At 36.6% G+C, this 22,907-nt stretch overlaps 1 protein-coding gene across 8 annotated transcripts in view; it reads left to right on the forward strand.

Moving 5' to 3' along the window:
- ACAP2 (ArfGAP with coiled-coil, ankyrin repeat and PH domains 2) overlaps positions 1-22,907 on the forward strand; it is a 148,210-nt gene that overhangs the window by 40,158 nt on the left and 85,145 nt on the right. For 7 of the 8 annotated variants that reach the window (XM_043594549.1, XM_043594544.1, XM_043594542.1 and 4 more), the window contains exon 2: positions 12,466-12,523. In XM_043594549.1, the coding sequence (XP_043450484.1) occupies positions 12,466-12,523 (58 nt within the window). Of the gene's footprint in view, positions 1-12,465; positions 12,524-17,843; positions 18,095-22,907 lie in introns of those variants that run through there. The other variant, XM_043594548.1, reaches the window with a different exon arrangement.

Below are 22,907 nucleotides of genomic sequence, written 5' to 3' on the forward strand. Positions count from 1 at the left end.
ATACCCAGTCTTGTGGCTGTAAATACTATCTGTATGTTCATGATTCCTAAACTTATATCCTCATTGCAGACTCCTAAACTCTAGACTCATTTTTATCCACCTTGATGTTACCACTTGTATATATGATAAATATTTCAGATCAAGTCCAAACCTGAGCTCTCGTTCTTTTCTCCCCAGACCTGTTCTGCCCATAGCCTTCTCCATCTCAGTTGGTCACAACTCTGCCCTTTCTTGCTATTCCAGCTAAAAACTTTGAATCCATCCTTATTTTCATATTTACCTGCTCAGTGGTATACCTGTGTATGTGCTCACACACCGCATCCAATTCATGAGGAAATCCTTTTAGCTCTACCTTGCAAATATATCCAGATTAACATTTCTTACCACTGACTGGATTTAGTTTAAACCAGCTTCATCGCTTACCTGGATGATCTCTAGTTTCCTGACTGGTCTCTTTGCTTCCTTTTTTGTTTCCCTCCAATCTTCTCCATACAGCAGCCAGAGTGATTCCTGAAAAACAAAGTCATATTGTGTCTCTTCCCTGCTTCAGTGGTTCTCCATTTCACTTAGAGTAAAGGTAGAATTTTTGTCATTCGCCTACTAGGCCATAGGCTGTTAATGGTGATGGGGCTCTCCCTTAATTGTCTCATTTCCTCTCCTGCATCTCTTCCCTTTGCATGTTCTTTTTTTTTTTTTTTTTAATTTTTAAAAAATGTTTATTTGTATTTCAGAAAGAGAGGGAGAAGTGGTACACAAGTGGTGGGAGGGCAGAGAGAGAGGGAGACACAGAATCTGAAGCAGGCTCCAGGCTGTGAGCTGTTGGCACAGAGCCCGACACGAGGCTGGAACTCATGAGCTATGAGATCATGACCTGAGTGGGGCTGGAACTCATGAACTATGAGATCATGACCTGAGCCAAAGTCGGACACTTAACTGACTGACCTACCCAGGGGCCCCTCTTTTGCTTGTTCTGTTTCAGCCATACTGGCCTCCTTGGTATTCCCTTAACACACCAGGGCTGTTGCATTGGTGTGATATTATGTCCATAACATCCTTGTCTGTGTGGTTCACTTTTTCAGGCTTTGCTCAAATGTCACTTTCTCAGTGAGGACTATCTTGACCACCTTATTTAAAATTGTAGTTGTTCCTGCCCCCTGCTCTGCCCCTCACGTCTGTTTTACCTTTTGTTTTTTTAATAGCACTTAGCACTTTACAGAATACTATTTAAATGACTTATTTATTATGTTTGTTGTTTATTGACTGTCTTCCTCTTCCAGTGTAAGAGCTAGGAGAGCAGGGATCTTTGTTTATTTCATCTGCGTATCTCAAGCAATTGATACTTGGTCTTGTTTGTTGTTAGAGAAAAGGAAGGGAAATCTCAAGTTTCTTCATTTGTCTGAATTTTTCTAGTAGTGGTTTTTAAAAAGTTGTTCAAAAAATTCCCCCCAACTTTAGTATAACTATTTTGGTTCTTCTCTTTGGATGTTTAAGGATTCTATTTGATTATAAGTTGAATGTAGTGATGGAATCATGGTAGTATAATTTTGTGGTGGTGTTACAGTGAATTCCTCCTTAGCTCCTTTGAGGTTTCTTTCAAGGCTTGTTTTAGAAATCCTATATTAGTGTATATTCTAGAGTGTTATATTACAAGAATTTCCCGTTTCTCTCAACTTTAAAAGAAGTCATAGGTCTACAAATGGTTAGGTAAGGTGTATAGGCTCATTCTTGTATGTGGAAAGAACTGACTTTTTCAAAACTTCTTTCATTGTAAGTCCAGTTTTGATGTTTAAGCAATTATTTGTGTATTCTCTTTTATTTTCTCTAAAGACTTTTATAGTGACATCTATATGAGGCTGTAGAGGCAGATTGGAATAACTAAAAACTGAAGCAAGAGGGAACTGGAGAATCACACATAAATACATGTACACCGAGATGCAGGCTTAACCGTCATGAGTGGCCTTGGGCTTCAGATTATGTAATTGTTCTTAATGTTCTGATTGTTTTAATGCTGCATCTATGCATCCAATAAACAAATGTTTACTTGGTAACTAAATAAACTAAATGGACCGTAGTTTCTGCTCAGGGTCTCTTAGTTTGGGTGACAAGACCAATAGTTGGATTTATCATATTGAGTGCCAGGTGCTCTATTTGATGTGAGTATGGGGTGCTTTGTGGAGGTGGTGGTGTTGAGGTGCTCCTTCCACTGAGGAGAAGGTACTTCAGTGTCACAAGTTTACTAGCCTGAAGTTCATGGTATGACCGGTGTCTTTAAAACCCTGAGCCTGTTTATTAGGCTCTTAAATTTGTATTCTTCTGGATCCTGTTTACAGATCTTGTAAAATTGCAGGGTTTTAATGGAGATGAAATACTACTCTAAACACAGCCACTCTACTTTCATTTCATTCATTAACTTTCATTTAACAGTTCTGACATTCAACAGTTTGCTAAAGTTTCTTCCAATTCAGGATTCTGTGATTCTGGGATTGTAGCTCATTTCCTGTTAATGTTTTTTTCTCTTTTTTAGTTCATATTACTATTCTGTATTCTTCTCTTAATATAACAAATGGTATATCATACATGCAGGCGCCATGCAAATTATAAAACACAGGGAAAATATATGGTGAAATTATTTTCATTATGGACTAAAGCAGATTTTTTGTTGTTGTTGTTGTTGTTAATGGAGAAGCCTGGAAATTTATAGGTGTGATTTGGTTAGCAGCCTAAGACATGTCCCCGATAGAACCCTGAAAGACCCTTTATGTAGTTATTTACCTGCTCTGATTTACAGGATATCCTGTGGCTTAAGTACCATTTCCAGTTCCTGAAAAGAACAGCCATGAAAGGGGGAATATGGTCTCTGATTATACTTTTTGACATTTTTTGTCTGGGCTTGGCCCTAGGAGTCCCTACAGTCTTGCTCCTTTCTCTCACTGTGAGTCTGCAGATAGGCCCATCTTATCTGAAATACTTGGTCATCCTGACAGTATTATCAGTTACAATGTTCTTTCCTCATAGAGACCTACTCTCCCCCTGTTATGTACCATGATGTTTACAGTGCTCTCTTCTCCCTAAAGGTATTGACCCTGACATGCCACTGATATGATAAGCATTGCAGTTTAACTGCTCTTGTTGAACATTTGATTTTAATTCTTTAAACAGTGATGGAAACTAGTTTATTTTCCTATCATGTCAAAACCTACTACGTAGTGATAAGATTCTTGGGAATGGACGACTTGTAGAAAGTCAATTAAAAAAATTTTTTTTTGAGGTATACCTTCCTAAGTTTATTGTGATTTCAAGACAAATACCTTTTTCTTCAGCTTTTATTTTTCTGGGCTCAGTTGAAAGCAACGTTATGTAGTAGTCTCTAAGTTTGTAGTTTTTTCCCTTAACCCTCTGTTTTTTCAGATTAAAGTGACCTTACCCCCTTTAGATGACTAATATCTTCATTCTACCTTTACACCCTGGACTGTGAAAACTGGAAGGGACTATTAACCGGTCATCTGTCACTGTTGACATATGGATCCCAGCACAATAGAAGGACCATGTCTTCTTCCACCACCTTCTTTTATGGCACAGTAGAATGATATTAACTCCCACTGTAATTATAGTAGCATTTCAGCTGCTTGCATATACTAACTGCCTGGACAAGAAATTCAGGCTGTTGCAGGAGGATGAAATGGAAACAGCTTTCTAACATAGTACTGATTTTTTATGAGGAAAAAAAAAAAAGATTTCCTATCTGGTAAAAATAAAACATTATCAGTATTTCCTTTGAATGTTTGCTATGGGCTGTGAGAAAAAAATAACTTTATTTAGAGTTATTTCTATAGAGATCCATGATACCCCTGTTAAGGAGAGAACCTGGAGCCCTAGGAACAGATGCTTCTGTACTTACTCCCTTCTCCTATCTACACTTCTCTATGCAGAATGGTGATTTGGATAATATTTTAAGAGTGCTACCCTTTTCTTAGTGATAGACTTGGACTCATAGGGTTATTGACACTTGAGTAATAACTTGAGTGTATGCTATTCATTCGCCTGAACCATACTGTTTGCATCTCCACCATGAGCTATGGTTTGGTTGCTTCTTTAATTATGCTCCTTTCTGGCCTGAATGGTTTTATTTTGGATATTGTGTTATCGGCAGGAGAGAACATGAGGGGAGAAGGGTATGTGTTCCTTTAACTACTTTTGTTTTTTGTTTGTATGTTTATTTTTGGGGGGGAGGGGCAGAGAAGGGGACAGAGGATCCGAATTAGGCTCAGTGCTGACAGCAGTGATCCTGAGCCCTATGTGGGACTCAAACTCATGAACCACGAGATCATGACCTGAACCAAAGTCGGATGCTTAGCCGACTGAGCCACCCAGATGCCACAACTACTTTTTTTTAGATTTACTTTTTTTCATGAGGAAATGGTAGAATAATGTTTACAGTCTTTAAAAAAATAAATATAATGGAGTTCACTCAGAAAGATATGTGTGTGGACAAAAGATAAAATCATTTTTTTCCTGGGGTTCCTGGGTGGCCCAGTCAGTAAGACATCTGACTTTTTAAAAAAATTTTTTTTAAGCTTTATTTATTTTTGAGAGAGAGAGAGACAGCGCGTGCGCATGAGTGGGGGAAGAGCAGAGAAAGGGAGACACAGAATCCGAAGCAAGCTCCAGGCTTCGAGCTGTCACCACAGAGCCCGATGCTGGGCTCGAACTCACGAACCGTGAGGTCATGCCCTGAGCCAAAGTCGGACACCCAACCCACTGAGCCACTCAGGCACCCCAGACATCTGACTCTTGATCTTAGCTCAGGTCTTGATATCAGGGTCATGAGTTAAAGCCATGTGTTAGCATTTGCGTTAGGTATGAAGGCTACTTAAAAAACAAATTAAAAAAAATTTTTCCCTAAAATGTTAAGCTGAACAAAAATTTTACAAAAAACCACCACTATCTTCCCCGATACTTATGATCTTTTAGAAAGTACGTAGAGGAGACGTTTGAAAAGGATGAATGACTTAACAATATAAATTTTGGTGAGGGTTTTCATCGCTTATAGGTTTTTCTTTTTTTCTCTGTGTTGAAAGCATGAATGAGGACCTGGGGGAAATCTTGCTTGGGAGAAGATAATCAAATCTAGGTTCTAATTTTCCTTTGAATGCTTATTCCAGGATAATTGATTGTTAAGATCCGGAGGTAATAATAAAGATGATCCAGTCTATTCCTCTCTTTGGATGGATGAGAGAACTGTGGTTTGGAGAGATTAAATTATGTTCTCAGGGACTCATATTAGTTGCTAGAGAGTTAGACTAAACTCTTGATTTCTATTTCCAGTCTGTGTTTTTTACAATACTCTTACCCATTACAGGACTGAATTTCTCATGGGTTTTTCCAGGTTTGCTCAGTAGACCAATCTGAGCAAATAGGAGCAGTTATAACGTTTCTAACCTAATATTGGGCAAGAAAGACCTTTTAATTTCATTGAGACTTCTCAAAAATAAAGACTTAGTCATTTTTAAAAGGTGACTTAATATTGATATGCAATAAACATGCATTCAGAGCCTTAATACTTCTTTGTACTGATTGCAGAGTTGGCTCTGTTTGTTCTTAGAAGAATCACACAGAACTGACCTTGACGACCTTGGAAAACCAAGTGGATTTTCAAATAATATCTTACCATGTAGTATAGCACTGTGGCCTAGACTGAAGTAATGAAGTTAGGAAAAGTGTGTTTGACATACAATTTTTGGAAACTGGCAAGAGTATTGAAGTGTTTGCAATTTGGACTTGCTATTTTATTTGCTGTTTTAACTTTTTTGCTTCTTTTTCAAACCACTTCAAATTCATGTGGGAAGTACGTGATTAATCTAATTACCGCTTCCTTCCCTTTTGGGCCCATAAAATGAAAATCAAAAGAGATTGTGTATTTTCTTTAACATACATAATTATAGCTGGTATTTATTCAATACCCAATGAGTGTCCTGCACTGTGCTGAAATTTTTATATGTATTTTAAAATTTATCATATAGCTCTATGGAAGAGAATGTCATCTGTATTTTGCAGATGAAATTGAAGCACAAAGAACTTGTTTGATGTTACATAGGCAGTAAGTAAAATATTGTATTCAAACACTGGCTCTTTAAAAAAAGAAAAAATCCATCCCATTGCCCTCAACATGAAGGTGTTAAAGAGACCCAATTCTAAAGGACCCAGAATTTACTGAACAAAGGGGTGGCTATCCACAATACAAAATGATTTAGTGAGAGATTTATTTTAAAAAGGAGATTTCCAGGGTGTGTACTCTCAGTGTTCTCTGGTCAAAAATGCAGAGGGAGCCGTCTCATCCTACAGCCATCTCTAGTTTTGGTCATCTAGCTTTGCCACTTATTGAGACAGGGCTGCCCTTGGGTCAGTGGACTATCCCTGATCCAGCCATTGTCCTTTCTTTGCAAAGAATAAATAGTGAAGCTTTGCCCGCAGTAGATAAAGCTCTTGAGCTGAAAGAGGAAGTTGGTTGGGGATGTTAGGTGCCATGATGGGTATATAGGCAACTCCTCTCAGTATCTAAATGGTTATTTAATGTATATGCAACCTTTAAGAATGTATCTATTATATAAAACAAGGAATATAGATGTTAGTTTCAAAATCTGTACATTATAGTTTATTTTATCTTGGTTAATTCTTTAGAAGGTAGTTATTACTTAGAGTCGCAAATCCATCTTTGTTTAAATATTTAATCTTTAATATTTATGTGCCTATTAGTGATCTTGAATATCCTGTTGTTACATTTTAGATTGCATCATCATGTGACCCAGTCTTAGATTATTAATTCCATTTTGAGGAATTCCATTTTGAGGATATTGCCATGGTTCAAGTGGAAGTTAGGTTTTTTTTTTTTTTTGTGTCTGTGTGTGTATGTGTTTAGGATTTCAAATGGATGGCTACAATTCTTCATCACACTTGTTTCTCTCAAATAATTTTCTTTTATAAAGAAAATATAGTGCTCATATTAGTCATACTATTTAGTTATTTTTTATGGATCATTTTATAAAAATAGTGGTTTATAAAGGTTATTGCTACATCAGGGGTGTGCAATTATCTGGGTAGGGAGAGTTCTATTTTTGTGCTTCTCATAGAGCTTTATTTAATTCACAGCTGAAAGTGATAACCATGTGATTAGAAATGTCTCAGTGTTAATACTTGCTGCTAGATTTTTTTCCTATTCTAATTTTATGTTTTTAGTTAACCGTTTTCTAAGTTGATCATAAAACACTGTGATGCAGGAATAGATAAAATAATGAAGGTGTTATTAAAAGTCAAGTGACTTTTTTTTCTAAATTATGGGCGTATTCAGCTTGTTAGGGTAGAGTCAACCAGAACTAAGTCCTAAAGATTATTTTCTTATATGTATTTTGTATATGAGAAAGGATTTTCATTCATGTTTTTGTATTTAATATTCATAATAAGGAGTCAGTAAGCTTTTCCTCTAAAATGCCAGATAATAGTAAATATTTCAAGGCTTTGTGGGCCATATGGTCTCTCTTCCTAAACTACTCAACTCTTCCATTCCATTATAGCATGGAAGCTGCCATAGACAATATGGCATGAGCTTGGCTGTGTTTCCAAAACACTTTATTTGTAGGTGCTGAATTTTAATTTAATATAATTTTCTTGTGTCATTAAATATTATTCTTTTGTTTTTTCCAATCACTAAATAATCTAAAGACCATTTTTAGCTCATGGGCATAAAAAAGGTTATGGGGGTGCCTGGGTAGCTCAATCAGTTAAACTCTGGATTTTGGCTCAGGTCATGATTTCAGCTCATGAGTTCAAGCCCCACATCAGGCTCTGTGCTGACAGTGTGGAGCCTACCTGGGATTCATTTTTTCTCTCTCTCTCTGCCTCCCTCCCTCTCCCTCTCTTTTTCTCTCCCTCTCCCTCTCTCTAAAATAAATAAACTTTAAAAGTTTAAAGAAACAAAACAAAACAAAAACAGGTTATGGTCTAGACTTGCCTGGAAGGCTGTGGTTTGCTGAACTTTGTTTATAATAATCCTGTGAAACTTTGCTGATGGCCTTCTGTTTTTTCCCCTTTCTTTTAACATTATTTTATGTTTTGCTTAATTTGGTACTTAATCATGCTTTTGTTGTTAATATGTATGTAACATTTAAGTTTTAACAGTTAAAAATTTTTTAATGATTTTTATTAAGTTTTAAGCTATGGAGGGTATGGTCTATAATATTGGCCTTTTTAACACCTTGCACATTTATAAAAGTTATATAGGTTCAATAGGTATTTGGGAGAGATGAAAAGGAATAATATCTGTTGTCCAATATTTGAAGGAATGTTGTGTAGATTGTTTCATTTCACTCATCCATTCATTTATTAAACATACATTCCAGGATGGTTCTCTTTCATTACAGAGTAGAAGTAATAGGGAGGAAAAACTCACCTCAGAATGTGGGGATAAGAGAAAGGAGAGAAAGAAGCTCTTATCATGTTCTTTGTGTCATGGTATATACTGTGGTCAGTGGTATAGACAGTCCCTCATTTAACCTTTACAAATCATTTAGGTATGTATTTCTTTACTCATTTTGTAGATGAAGAAACTTAGACAAAATATCTTCAGCTTAGAGAAGTGAATGATGGAGTAGGATTTGAACTGAGATGATGATATTTCTGTATACTTTTTATACTAAGGAATATTCAATTAACTAGTCTGCCTTACACATTAGCTTCTTAGATGTTACAACAAGTTTTTTTGTTTGTTTGTTTTTTGGGGTTTTTTTGCTATGACTACAAGTTTTCACACATATCTTAGATGACCAAGAACAAAGACTTTTTTTTTAAAGAAATGGTGAAATGTTGAAGAACTCTAAGCTAAAGTTTCAGATTCTTTGACTATATGATTACAAAGGGCTTTACTTTTATTTATTTATTAAAAAAATTTTTTTAATGTTCACTTATTTTTGAGAGAGAGAGAGAGAGATTGCTTGCACACACGCGATAAAAAGGAGCAAAGAGAGAGGGAGACACAGAATCCAAAGTAGGTTCTAGGCTCTGAGCTGTCAGCACAGAGCCCGACGTGGGGTTTGAACCCACAAACCACGAGATCATGACCTGAACCGAAGTCACACACTCAACTGACTGAGCCACCCAGGTGCCCCAAGGCTTTGCTTTTAAATGACATTTTCTCTTTTGTGTTTGTACTTCTCTTTAAAAATGTTGTTTTACAAAAGCAATTTAGAATTGTACAATGAAATACGATTGAGGAATATACATAAAGTTTCTGTCAAACTGTATGTTTAGCAGAAATCAGTGATTAAATCAAATCTTGACCTGGTCATTTCAACTAATTTGCTTGAAAGAAATTGAAGATGGGGCTCTAGGGTGGCTCAGTGGGTCAAGCATCTGGCTTGGGCTCAGGTCATGATCTTGCGGTTTGTAGGTTGAGCCCTGCGTTGGGTTGTGTACTGACAGCTCAGAGCCTGGAGCCTGCTTCAGATCTGTGTCTCCCTCTCTCTCTCTATCCCTCTCCCCCTTGCTCTCTCTCTCTCAAAAATAAATAAATATTTTAAGAAATTGAAAAACCCAGAAATTGGAGATTGAGTAAAGGTAGGTTAAACAAAGGTAAAAAAGTAAATGAAGAACATTTTTGATAGAGTAAACAATTGTGGGGTTTCTTTCTTGACTCAACAAGCATTTTGAGTGTCTATACTGCTATGGGGAGCTCAGATGAGTAAGAGAAATGGACAGTGATAGAGACATGAGGTGTTGTGGGAGCATAGGAGGGATGTGTAATCAAGCTGGAGTGGATGGAGGAAGAGATTCCAAGAGGCCCCACCTCCTGAGAAGATGATGTCTGATTTTTTCCTTTTCTCCCTTTACTGGCTTTAAAATAATTGAAATGTGCATAGTTATTGCAAATTCTAAACAGTCCAGAAGTATAAGTGGTAAAAAGAGTAAATCCTATTTACGCTTTCTGCTCTCCAATCCTTAGTTTTCAAAGTTACAGTTAAGAGATTGGTAAATATGCTTCCATATTTTTGCCTATGCATAAACCAAGAGATTTTTTTTCCTTCACAAAATTGGGTTCACACTATATATAATTTTGTAAGTTGCTTTTTCCCATATGTAATAGTCTAGCATGTATATGTTTCTATCTCAGTAGATAGAGATCAATCAATCTCATTTAAAAACTTGCTGCCTCACACAATGGGATGGATGTACCATCATTTGTTTACATTATTTCCTATTGTTGGACATGTAGGTTTTCAACTTGTTACAAACAATGAATATCTTTGTGCAGTTATGTTTGTTTTCTTTTATGTATTAAATTTTACATGATAAGTAGCATATATAGGCAGGTGAAGGGAGTTAAGGTTAATGTGAGGAGAAAATGTTTTCTAGGAGAAGGGAACAATATATAATGTGAAAACACTGCTGAAGAAAATGACACTTTTAGTTAGGGGAAAAGCATTTCTGTTTCTCTGCTGTGGAAGTACAGTACCTCTTGTTTTCTTGAACTTTAAACTGTTAAGCTAGAGTATTTTATTTTGTGGAATAGGCATCTTTTTACTGAATAATTTATAGTTGTATACAATTTTCTTATTTTGGAGATTAAAAACTATTTTCCAGTAAATGTTACCAGATGGAGAAGTAGAATCACAAGCTGATAAAAATGGTTATTTTGGGGGCAGGGGGCATCTGGGTAGCTTAGTCGGTTAAGTGTCCGAATTATTCAGCTCAGGTCATGATCTCACAATTCATGAGTTTGAGCCCTGCTTCGGGCTCTGTGCTGACAGCTCAGAGCCTGGAGCCTGCTTCGGATTCTGTGTCTTCCTCCCTACCCCTTCTCTACTTGTGCTCTGTCTCTGTCTCTCTCTCTCAAAAATAAATAAATACTAAAAAAAAATGATTATTTGGATGTTACACAGAGTTTAAGTGAGTAGTTCTGGAAATAGAACTTTTATCTTAGCTATCTTTTTCTTAGTCCTGGTGTCTAATTGAGAATTTCTTACGTAGAGTTCGAAATAACTTTCTTGGTGGTTAGTCCCCCACCGCTGTCCATTTGAAATACATTTAGGTTAATCCATAAAATAACTGCTGGGAAGTTGCTAGTTTTTCAAGTAGGTATCTGACAATGTGATAGATGGCTTAAAGTAGATGACTTGTGTTTTGTTATATCTTAAGTGTAAATTCTTATTACCCTTCAAAAGTTTTAGTTGCTGTTGTTTTGTTCCAAATTTCCATTTTTGGAAGTTGCTTATAGTGTGTGGTATCAAGTACTAAGTTCTATAGAAATCAGAAGATTTCTTAAAAATACATTGGAAACAAAATTGTTCATTAAACAAGGCTGACATCTTTCTGAACTATTTATAAAAGTAAAAATTTTTCTTTCCTGGTTGTCAGGGATGCTCTGTTGTGGTTAGATGTGTTTTGTTAAATAGAAATCTGAGTCTTCAAAACACTAAAAATAGAACTACCTTACGACCCAGCAATTGCACCACTAGGCATTATCCGAGGGATACAGGTGTGCTGTTTCGAAGGGACACATGTACCCCATGTTTATAGAAGCACTACCAACAATAGCCAAAGTATGGAAAGAGCCCAAATGTCCATCGATGGATGAATGGATAAAGAAGATGTGGTGTATATATACAATGGAGTATTACTCGGCAATCAAAAAGAACGAAATCTTGCCATTTGCAACTACGTGGATGGAATTGGAGGCTATTGTGTTAAGTGAAATTAGTCAGTCAGAGAAAGACAAAAATCCTATGACTTCACTCATATGAGGACTTTAAGAGACAAAACAAATGACCATAAGAGAAGGGAAACAAAACTAATATAAAAACAGGGAGGGGGACAAAACAGAAGAGACTCATAAATATGGAGAACAAACTGAGGGTTACTGGAGGGGTTGTGGGAGGCGGGGTGGGCTAAATGGGTAAGGGGCACTAAGGAATCTAGTCCTGAAATCATTATTGCACTATATGGTAACTAATTTGGATGTAAATTTAAAAAAATTAAAAATTAAAAAAAAAAAAGAAGTCTGAGTCTTTGTTAAAGCTCAACTTTTAGAATTTCTTCCTCATTAAAAAAAAATCAAAACACATGCTAAATACTTCTAATTAGTGTTATTAATATGAATAATATGAATGCTTTGAGTCAGTCAGCCTAATGTTTTCTCTCATTACCTTAAACAATAATTATATTATCTATTCTATGTTTATGAAATGTTTATACTTCATCCTAAGGTAATTATTATCAATGTGAAGTGTAATTTTTAAGCATTCATATCTTTTGTCATTTAGAGTTATTTTTCAGCAATAAAGTATATATTTAAACAAATGATAGCTTAGGGGGGAGGGGAAACCTGGAAGGTGGTTGTGGGGAAGGACTGGTGGGAGGTGGGGGGCACTTAAAAAATAATGAACACATGATAACTTACTTCATACTTACTTTTTCTAGGGCTGCTTTGGAAGAAGTAGAAGGAGATGTGGCAGAATTGGAACTAAAACTTGATAAGGTGAATTTTACGTAAAATTTTATTTTAAAGCATTAATCTTGTTTTCTGTAAATAATGATTTGTGCCTTTAATACTAGGTGGTTCATGTTACTTTTATCTCTTTGACGGTAAATGTCATTATTCCAATTTTACACATGAGGAAATTGAGTTTATAGACATAAAATAGCTTGCTGAAAATCTGAGTGCCAGAGCAAGACTTTGACCAGTAGCTGACTGCAAAGCTAACTAGATATCCTTTATATTGTTGGAACTTTGTTTTCTTCTTTTCCATCAAAAAGATTGCATGTATCTTTTTGATGCTTAATGGTTTTCATACATAACCTGGCCATTCTTGTTTATAAATGTGGGTTTGGATACATTAAACATAAATAAAATTTAAAATATTGATTCCATTTTTAAAGCTAATGCCATAAATATTTAGTCTATATTTAATAATTGATATTAAATGGTTATATTCTATGTAAGGGTAAAATGTATATTGATTTCTATCTTCTGTATTAATTATTGATAATCTTTTTTGTCTCTACCCAAGCAACATTGCTATATAGCAGGCAGCAATATGAGAATGAGTAAGACATGGCATCTGATTTCAAGTAACCATTGTTTAGTGAAATAATCTCTTAAAATTTATAGAGTTAAATCAGATGCACATACTCGAAATACTTTTTCTGAAAATAACTTCCTACTTGTTTGTTATTGTAAATTGTATTACTACATAAAGCAGTGCTTCTCAAACTTCACTGTGCATAGGGATTACCTGGGGATCTTGTAAAAATACAGATCCTGATTCAGTAAGTCTGGGGTATCTGAGATTCTGTGTTTCTAATGAGATTCCAGGTGATGCCAATGCTGTTGTTGTCCCATGGACCGCACTTTTATAGCAAGGATATAAAACACATACTAGTTAAACTAAAGGTTTTCCAATGTTTTGAAATCATGAAATGTATGTATATAATGTAAACAGTATAGAAACCATATAAAGTAATAGTATTAGTTATGTATTTAAAACCAAAAGTTTAGAAAATGTTTACTAATAGCTTATTTTTGTGTAGTACTCTATAGTTTTCAAAACACTTTGATATGCAGTATATTTATTTTTTTTAATGTTTATTTATTTATTTTTGAGAGAGAGAGCACGAGTGGGAGAGGGGCAGAGAGAGAGAGGGAGACACAGAATCCCAAGCAGGCTCCAGGCTCTGAGCTGTCAGCAGAGCCTGACGTAGGGCTTGAACTCATGAACTGTGAGCCCGAGTCTGATGCTTAACCAGAGCCACCCAGGTGCCCCAATATGTTTTTTGAATTTTACAATAATTCTGTGAGTTAGGTAAGACAAGTGCCACTATTCTTATTTTATAGGTGAGGATACCAAAGCCCAGAAAGTGAAGGGGACTTGCTTCAAATCAGAGTTAGAAGAGGCAGAACCAGGGTTAGGATTCATATGTTTTTATTCTTAGTTCACTGCTTTTTTTTTTTTCTTTTAAATTTGTTTACTTTTTAAAATTTACATCCAAATTTGTTAGCATATAGTGCAACAATGATTTCAGGACTAGATTCCTCAGTGCCCCGTACCCATTTAGCTCATGCCCCCTCCCGCAACCCTTCCAGTAACCCTCAGTTTGTTCTCCATATTTATGAATCTCTTCTGTTTTGTCCCCCTCCCTGTTTTTATATCATTTTTGTTTCCCTTCCCTTATGTTTGTCTCTTAAAGGCCGGCATTTGCACTACTAAGCGTTTATCCACGGGCTACAGGTGTGCTGTTTCGAAGGGACACATGCACCCACATGTTTAGTGCTTTTTTTGTTCAGTGCTCTTTTTGTGCACTACTGTACTTCTGGGTCTGTGTTGGGATAGCCCATGCCACTTGGATATTTATTTTAAGGAACACAAGTGTCTAGGCAAGTGTTTTTTAAAAAATTACTGTTACAATTCTTGGTGAGGATATTTTCAAAATTTTATTTTCTCTTTAAAATTATATGTATGGGATTATTATTGTTATTATTATTTTACCCAGAGGTATTACATGTATTTTAAGCACTCAAACAAAGTTTTCAAACCTTTCGGGTAGGCAACAAAAGATGTAGTCTTGATTTTCTGGTAGATTTATGAAAGAGTATATAGAAAGGCGAGGCTTTGTAAAGAATCCCAGAGTAGACTATTTTGGGTATCTATTCTTTTTGGGTAGAACTGTGTGTAAATCATATGAAACATTTGTATGTTTGGGGGTATCCTCAAAATTTAAAGCATCTAAACAGAATCCACTAACAGCATTTTTGTTACTGATTCTGCTTTTATGAGCAGCTCTCTCCTGCCTTTGTATCAAATTTGGTTGGGGTTGAGACACTGGTAGAACCTTAAAACAAAAAGATTCAAATTTAAAACAAGTTATCAAAGTATTGGCAATTAGTACTAAGGTCTCTAAGCCCTTTCTAGAGTATTCATTACCCAAAGGGCTAATAAGAGCATCATAGAAATTTGACATTTCAAAAACTATTATCTTTCACCTGAATAGACGTTCTATAGTTACTTTTATATTTCTCTAGCTTAAGATCTTGATTTCTTGTAAAACGTACTTCTCCCAAATTCTTAAGCTATTATCTATCATTTTACTTTAGAATTTTGAGGCGTTAGCATAGAGAAGAGAACCTGAGAGGAGCAAGAAATGGTGTTATTGAAGGTGGTGGCATTGAACGACTTGTGGAGGGGAGGGGTTGCCCAAGATTAGTTCAGTGATTTCATAACTTTGTGCAGGGCAAGTTCCACCTGTAATATCATTGTAAATCATGCCATCAACAGGTTAAACTAGCTTGATGACTTAGCTTATATTTATTTTATTTGTAATATATGCTACCAATAGTTAATACTCCTTGTGGAAACTAATGCTTCACGAGTGGCATTGTTCTGCTGGGTCCAATTATTTATCCATTTTGCCAGGTATTCTGGCATTGACAGAACTGTGGAGTATCACAGTGGCCATCTAGATGTAATCTCTGTATCTCTTGCATCTTTTTACTGGAATGCTTGCTCCCTTTTTGTTAAGCAGATACTTTTTATTTTTTATTTTATTTAAAAATTTGTTAATGTCTATTTGTTTTTGAGAGAGAGGGAGGGAGGGAGAGAGAGAGAGAGAGAGAGAGAGAGAGAATATGAATGAGCAGGGGAGGGGCAGAGAGAGAGGGAGAAACAGAATCTGAAGCAGCTCCAGGCTCTGAGCTGTCAACAGAACCTGACGCAGGGCTCAAACCCACAGACCACGAGATCATGACCTGAGCCAAAGTCGGATGCTTAACCGACTGAGCCACCCAGGAACCCCAAGCAGATACTTTTTTTTTTTTTTAATTTTTTTTTTCAACATTTATTTATTTTTGGGACAGAGAGAGACAGAGCATGAACGGGGAGGGGCAGAGAGAGAGGGAGACACAGAATCGGAAACAAGCTCCAGGCTCTGAGCCATCAGCCCAGAGCCCGACGCGAGGCTCGAACTCACGGACCGCGAGATCGTGACCTGGCTGAAGTCGGACGCTTAACCGACTGCGCCACCCAGGCGCCCCAAGCAGATACTTTTTAAATCACAGTTTAAGTACTACCAAACTTAGTTTCTTTTTCTTGTATTGCATTCTTTCTTTCACACATTTCCATTGAAATTATTATAATATTATTGTAGTCTTTGGATTGTAGCATGGTTTAATAGTTAAGAACACAAAGCCTAGAGTAAGGCTGCCTGCGTTTGAATCTGGCTCTACCACTTACTAAGCTATATGACCTTGGGCAAGTTCCTCAACCTTACTAGGCCTCAGTTTCTTCATCTCCAAAGTGGTTAAAATTGGAGTATCTGTCTCATAGAGTTATTAGTAAGGTTATATAGGTAAAATGTTTTAATATATGTTAAATGGTTAATATGGTTCTTAGCACATGGTAAATTCTAAATAAATGTTAATGATGGTATCTCTTCAACAAATCATTAGCTTCTTGAAGACAGATTGTCTTTGAAGGATAAAAAAAACCCCTCATTTGATGTGCATTTACTGTGTATCAAGTGCTAAATTTTACTTGTATCTCCAACTGTCACAACAATGTTGCACAGTTAGCGTTATACCCAATTTGCACATGAAAAAAATGAGACTTAGGCTGTTACTTACTCCAGGACAGTCAGCAAATAAGTTGTTTATATTCTCATCATTTGGAAAAGCACCTATGACATACTTATCACTTAGTAAAATCTTCCCTCTTTGTAGACTTAGATTATTCATTTATACCTGTCATCAGTGTCCTCTGCTAAGGCAAAGTATCAAGTCAGTCCTTGTTCCTCAGTGGCTGCAGTGTAAGTATGGTTCAGCAGTATGACAATTCCATAGTCTCTCCAGCTCCTGTGATAGTGACCTCTATTCTAATTCTGATACCTGTTTTCGTGGCCATAGCTATGCCTTACCTTTCAGAGTTCTCATCTCGGAAATCTGGAATGCTGATCTCTTACTTTCTTACTGGAGTCTCCAGTCCTTCCAGTTCTCATTTCACTCCTGCTTCTGTTCTTCAAGCTTAGCCAGCCCTCTTGTCTTTCAGGTTATAAACTTCTGATATTTTAGACCCCTTTTAAACTTACTGCCCTTTCAGTGCATTTGGGGGGGGGGGGTAATTTTTGGAGATAAAATTCACTTAACATAAAATTCATCTTTTAAAGTGTACCATTCAGTGTTTTCAGTGTATTCACAGTATTGTGCTACCCTCACCAGTGTCTAACTCCAGAGCATTTCCATTACCCTAGAGAGAAATCCTGTGCCTGTTAGCAGTCACTCCCAATTTTCCTCTCCGTACATCCTCTGGCAGCCACTAATCTATATTCTGTCGCTATGGATTTGCGTATTTTTGAACATTTCATATAAGTGGAATCATAATTTGGCCTTTTGTGACTGGCATCTTTTCACTTACTATGTGTTTTTAAGGTTCATCTGCCCAGGTTGTAACCTGTTCCAGTATTTCTTTTTTTTTTTTTTTAATTTTTTTTAATGTTTATTCATTTTTGAGAGACAGAACATGAGCGGGGAAGGGGCAGAGAGAGGGAGACACAGAATCTGAAACAGGCTCTAGGCTCTGAGCTGTCAGCACAGAGCCCGACGCAGGGCTTGAACTCACAAACTGCGAGATCCTGACCTGAGCCAAAGTCGGACACTCAACCGACTGAGCCACCCAGGCGCCCCTCCAATATTTCCTTTTTATGACTGAATACTATGCGTTTGTATGGGTATACCACATTTTGTTTATTCATTCATTATTTGATGGACATTTGGGTTGTTCCCATTTTTTAGCTAATATGAATAATACTGCTATGAACACTTTCAGTCTGTTCTTAATTTTATTCTGTCATTATTTTTCTTCTGGAGGCGTTCATTATCCTTCCATAACACCTACTCTACAGAATTCTTACTATATTAGTCTAACAATTTATATTCTCTGTGTCATATCTGGGCTATAAAGCCCTACAGGAGAAGTTACACAACTATTTCGTGAAACCAACTGGTGGAGCTACACATTCCTGGAATTCTTGATGCAAAGCAAATTTTCCAAGACTCATTCAGGTTATCTTATTATCTTTAACAGCTATTTTACTTCCCTGTTTTCTCAACATTTATCACTGTGTTCTTCTTTCTTAGTAGATGACTTTGACTCTGTCTTGTTTTTGGTGGGAACACATTTATTTCTTGCTCCTAATCTAGAAATTTATTTATTTAAAAAATTTTTTAAAGTCTTCATTCATTTTTGGGAGACAGAGAGAGACACAGTGTGAGCGGGGGAGGGGCAGAGAGAGGGGAATCACAGGATCTGAAGCAGGCTCTAGGCCCTGAGCTGTCAGCACAGAGCCCCAGCGGGGCTCAAACCCACGAACTGTGAGATCATGATCTGAGCCGAAGTCGGACACTTAACCGACTGAGTCACCCAGGTGCCCCTAATCTAGAAATTTAGAATCTGTTCTTCTCTTTTCCCACTTTGCCTCCCATTTGAATGATAAAAGTATTCCTTTTCCTATGTAATTCCAAACTCTTAATTTCTTAGGACTTTGCTTTAGCCACTTTTCTCTTTTTTTTTCCTCTATCACCTCTTTATTTTAAGTAGAAAGTGTTCAAGTTTCCCTTGAACAAAAACAAAACAAAACAAGACACACAAACCAAAAGCAAACAAGAAAACTCTGACAAGGAAACATAAATGTTTATTAATTACCATGTGCCAGTAATGTTCTGAGAGCTTTATGTGCACTATTGTGAGAAACAAGCCCACTGACACATTCAAAGGAGGATGCGGAGACTCGGAGCAAGTGAAGAGAGGCTGTAATCGATGTTCTTGCAAGTGTGTCTGATAGATAGGCACACTTGGGGCAGTTGCAGCAGGCAATTTATCTCCTAGGGTACAAGTCCCTCCCCTGATTGCTCTTTGGCTGAGTACTACAGAGGTTACAGCCTTACCCGGAAGTCACCTATGCCCATGTAAGGCAAAAAGTTGTCTGATTGGAACAAATGCACATTCCTTGAGATGACTCAGAGACTTCAGTTCTTTGGTGCATGCTCATTGCAAAGCCTGGAAGAACCAGGAAGTGAAGTGTCTCAGGGTTTGGGACTCCATTGTGTGTGGAGTTGGTACATGTTTCCAATAGGTTGTAAACCTATTGTTAACTAGAAGCATAGTTTTTATTTGGTATTTCTTAAAAAAATTTTTTTTAATGTTTATTTTTGAGAGAGAGAGACAGAGCACGAGCAGGGGAGGGGCAGAGAGAGAGGGAGACATAGAATCCAAAGCAGACTCCAGGCTCTGACCTGTCAGCACAGAGCTTGACATGGGGCTCAAACTCACAAACCTTTGAGATCATGACCTGAGCCGAAGTCAGATGCTTAACTGGCTGAGCCACCCAGGCGTACCTATTTGGTAATTCTGAAAAAGAATCATTTCAGTTACTTCTCACACCATCTTAACTCTTTCATAGTAACCTGATATGGTTTGGTACCATTGTGATCATATCAGACAGAAGAAACTTAAGTTTGCAGAGGTTAAGGTCATTCAGGATCATTTAGATGGTTAATGACAGCAGTAGAATTTGAACCTAAGCTGACTGAACCCAGAACCCTTGTGTTTTTATCCATATTGTTATACTACCAACCTCTCTTTCAGTTTTTATAGAACATTTTAATTTAATTATTTTTTAACTATTTAATTTGTTAAATAAGTATTTAATTTGTTGAATACCACCTGTGTGACACAAAAACTCAAAGGTAGAGAAATAAGTGAGAAATTAGTCCTCCTGTAATCTCTTTCCTAGAGAACACTTGTGTGTCCTTCCAGAAGTTTTCTGACCATATAAAAGATTTTAAGTATTTGTGTTTCTCCTCTCCCCACTCCAACAAAAATATTAACATTGTTCTACATTTTACTTTTGGAAAACATATATCTTGGATTTTGGTTTTTGTTATTAATTATAGAGCTACCTCATTCTTTTTAAAGGGTGAATTGTATTTCATTAATGGATATATCATAATTTATCCAGTTGCCTACTGATGGATACTTAGATTGTTGCCTGTATTTTACTGTGGCTGCAGTGAATGACTTCACATGAGTGGCATGTAGCTTATGTGAAAATGTATGTGTATAATACTTTTCTAAAAGTGAAATTGCTAGGTTAGAGGGTAATTGTTTAAAATTTTGATAGCTCTTGCCAAACTGCCTTACATGGAAATTGTACCAATTTACATCCCCTCCCCCCAAAATGTGTGAGAGTGCCTGTTTCCCCATACCTACCCACTCTACAATAGCAAATTACCAAACTTTTGTTCTTTGCTGTTCTGTAAAAAACAGTATTTTGCAATTTTTTAAAAAATTATGAGTGCGATTGATTTTTTTTTTTATGGGTATAGGATGTATTTGAATTTTCTGGGAATTATCTGTACATATCTGTCGTCCTTTTTTCTTTTTTCTTTTTTCTTTTTTTCTAGTGGCTGGTTTGCTTTTCAAAGATGATTGTATACCCTTTCTTATAGCAGGGAAATTAGTCCCTTGTGATTGTTACTAATATTGTTTTCCCATTTTATTGTTTTTCTTTTGACTAAGTTTATTGTTTTTTTCTTATAGAAATGTTTTATGTTTTTATAGTTGAATTGATGTTTCTGCTATGATTTTTGAGGTTTGCATCTTTCTCAAAAAGACTTGTTACTTTGAGATTATAAAAAATATTACCTCCTGTTTTCTCTTAGTTTTCTCATTTAATGTTTCATGCTTACATCTTTATTCAATCTGAAATTAATTTGAGCATTTGGAATTCAACTTGGTTTTTTGTTTTCTTTGTTCCCCATTAGATGGCTATGTAGGATCCGTATGTCGTTTATTGGATCTCTAAGCTCCCCCCCCCCCCCCCCCCCCCCCCCCCCCGCCACTGGCTGGAAGTACTGCATATTTGTATCTGTTTCTTGACTCTGTTCTATTCCATTGAACAGTTTGTCTATTCACATCCATTACCAGACTTTTAACTGCTGCACTTCTATAATACATTTTAATAATATATAAGGCTGGGGTGCCTGGGTGACTCAGTTGATTAAGTGTCTCACGGGCTCAGGTCGTGATCTCCCAGTTTGTGAGTTCAGGCCCCACATTGGGCTCTATGATGACAGCTCAGAGCCTGGAGCCTGCCTCAGATCCTGTGTCTCCCTCTCTCTCTGCCCCTCTTGTGTTCTCTTTGTCTCTCAAAAAATGAGTAAACGTTAAAAAAATTAAAAAATATATAAGGCTTATGTCCCCATCTCATTATTCTTTTCGATTTTTTTCCGTCTTCTTGCATGTTAATGTTTACTCCATATGAATTTTAGAATTAGTTTTTCTGGTTTTTAAGACATTATTTTTTGTAATTTTCTTTTTTGTGTGTGTTTGAGAGAGAGACCACGCGCACATTTGCATGAGCAGAGGGAGGAGCAGAAAGAGAGGATAGAGAGAATCCCAAACTGTCAGTGTGGAGTCTGATGCGGGGCTTAATCTCACAAACTGTGAGATCATGACCTGAGCCCAAATCAAGAGTTGGACACTTAACTGACTGAGCCAGCCAGGCATCTCTATTTTTTTTATAATTTTCTATTTGTTTGTTTGTAATTTTCAAACTGTTTAAAAGACTAATTTCTGCCAGCTTTTCTCATAGTGAGTTTTATGAGATGTTGTTTCTATGAGAATGCTCCCTGTGAAGAGAATTCCACATCAAATATTTTTGAGAAATGTTACATATTATACTCTTGTAGGATTCACAGTACACATGAATATATATCAGAAGCTCTTTAAAGTTCAGCAATAAAGAAATCTGTTTAGCTTTTTAAACCTAGAGTTTGCCAGGGGTGCCTGGGTGGCTTAGTCGGTTGAGCGTCTGACTTCAGCTCAGGTCATGATCTTGCAGTTTGTGGGTTCGAGCCCCGCGTCAGGCTCTGTGCTGACAGCTCGGGCCTGGAGACTGCCTCGGATTCTGTGTCCCCCCCTCTCTCTGTCCTTCTCCTACTCATGATCTGTCTCTCAAAAATAAATAAACGTTAAAAAAAAAATTAAAAATCCTTATTTTAGTATAGGATGTTCTTGTGGGTATTCTGTAGAATTTATATGCATATTGAGCTATCATTTTGTCGTCTTCATCTATAGTTCATAATTTACTGTAACCTGACTAACAGCCCCCCAGTCAGTTTCTCTTAAAATATTCTTGCCGGGGATGCTGGTGACTTTGCCACCAAACTCAATAGATGTTTTTTAAGTCTTTTTAAAACTTGACTTTTATGAGTTTTCAAACCATTCATCCTCCATCTTTTGATACATTGTTCTTTTTTCTACTTTGGTGAAATTATTCTCTTGCTTTTTCTCCTACTTTCCCTCTTCCTCTTTAGTCTCCTTTGTGTAATTTTCACTCTGCATCTGTCCTCTGCTCTCTCTCTAGGACATAACACTGTAGCACTGATACTGTATATTTTTTGATGCCTTCTGTACCTGTGTCTACAGTCTTTTTTGAGTTGCAAACATCTGTGTTCATTTGTGTTTGATCAGCTTTCCACTTGGCTTATCTCACAGGCTCAACATAGTGAAAACAAGTTTTTTGCTGGCCAGTTTAATGTGTGAATTAGTAGTCCGTGGCAGGCCAAGCTCAGGCTGAATTTCAGCTCCAACTTTCCCCTTGGTGGGACACAGTCATCTGCATAAGTGTACCAGAGTACTTGACTGTAGTTCTTGAATTTGTCTCCCCTTTTCTCTCCCTGCTTACTGCCTTAATTTAGACGCTCATGGTTTTTGGTCCAATCTCCTTATCTTTATTACTTCTTTCCATGTTTTTATTTTTTCTCCTTTTATTTTTTTTTTATTTTTATTAAAAAAAATTTTTTTTTCAACGTT

This window comes from Prionailurus bengalensis, chromosome C2, assembly GCF_016509475.1.
Source record: "Prionailurus bengalensis isolate Pbe53 chromosome C2, Fcat_Pben_1.1_paternal_pri, whole genome shotgun sequence".
NCBI lineage: Eukaryota > Metazoa > Chordata > Mammalia > Carnivora > Felidae > Prionailurus > Prionailurus bengalensis.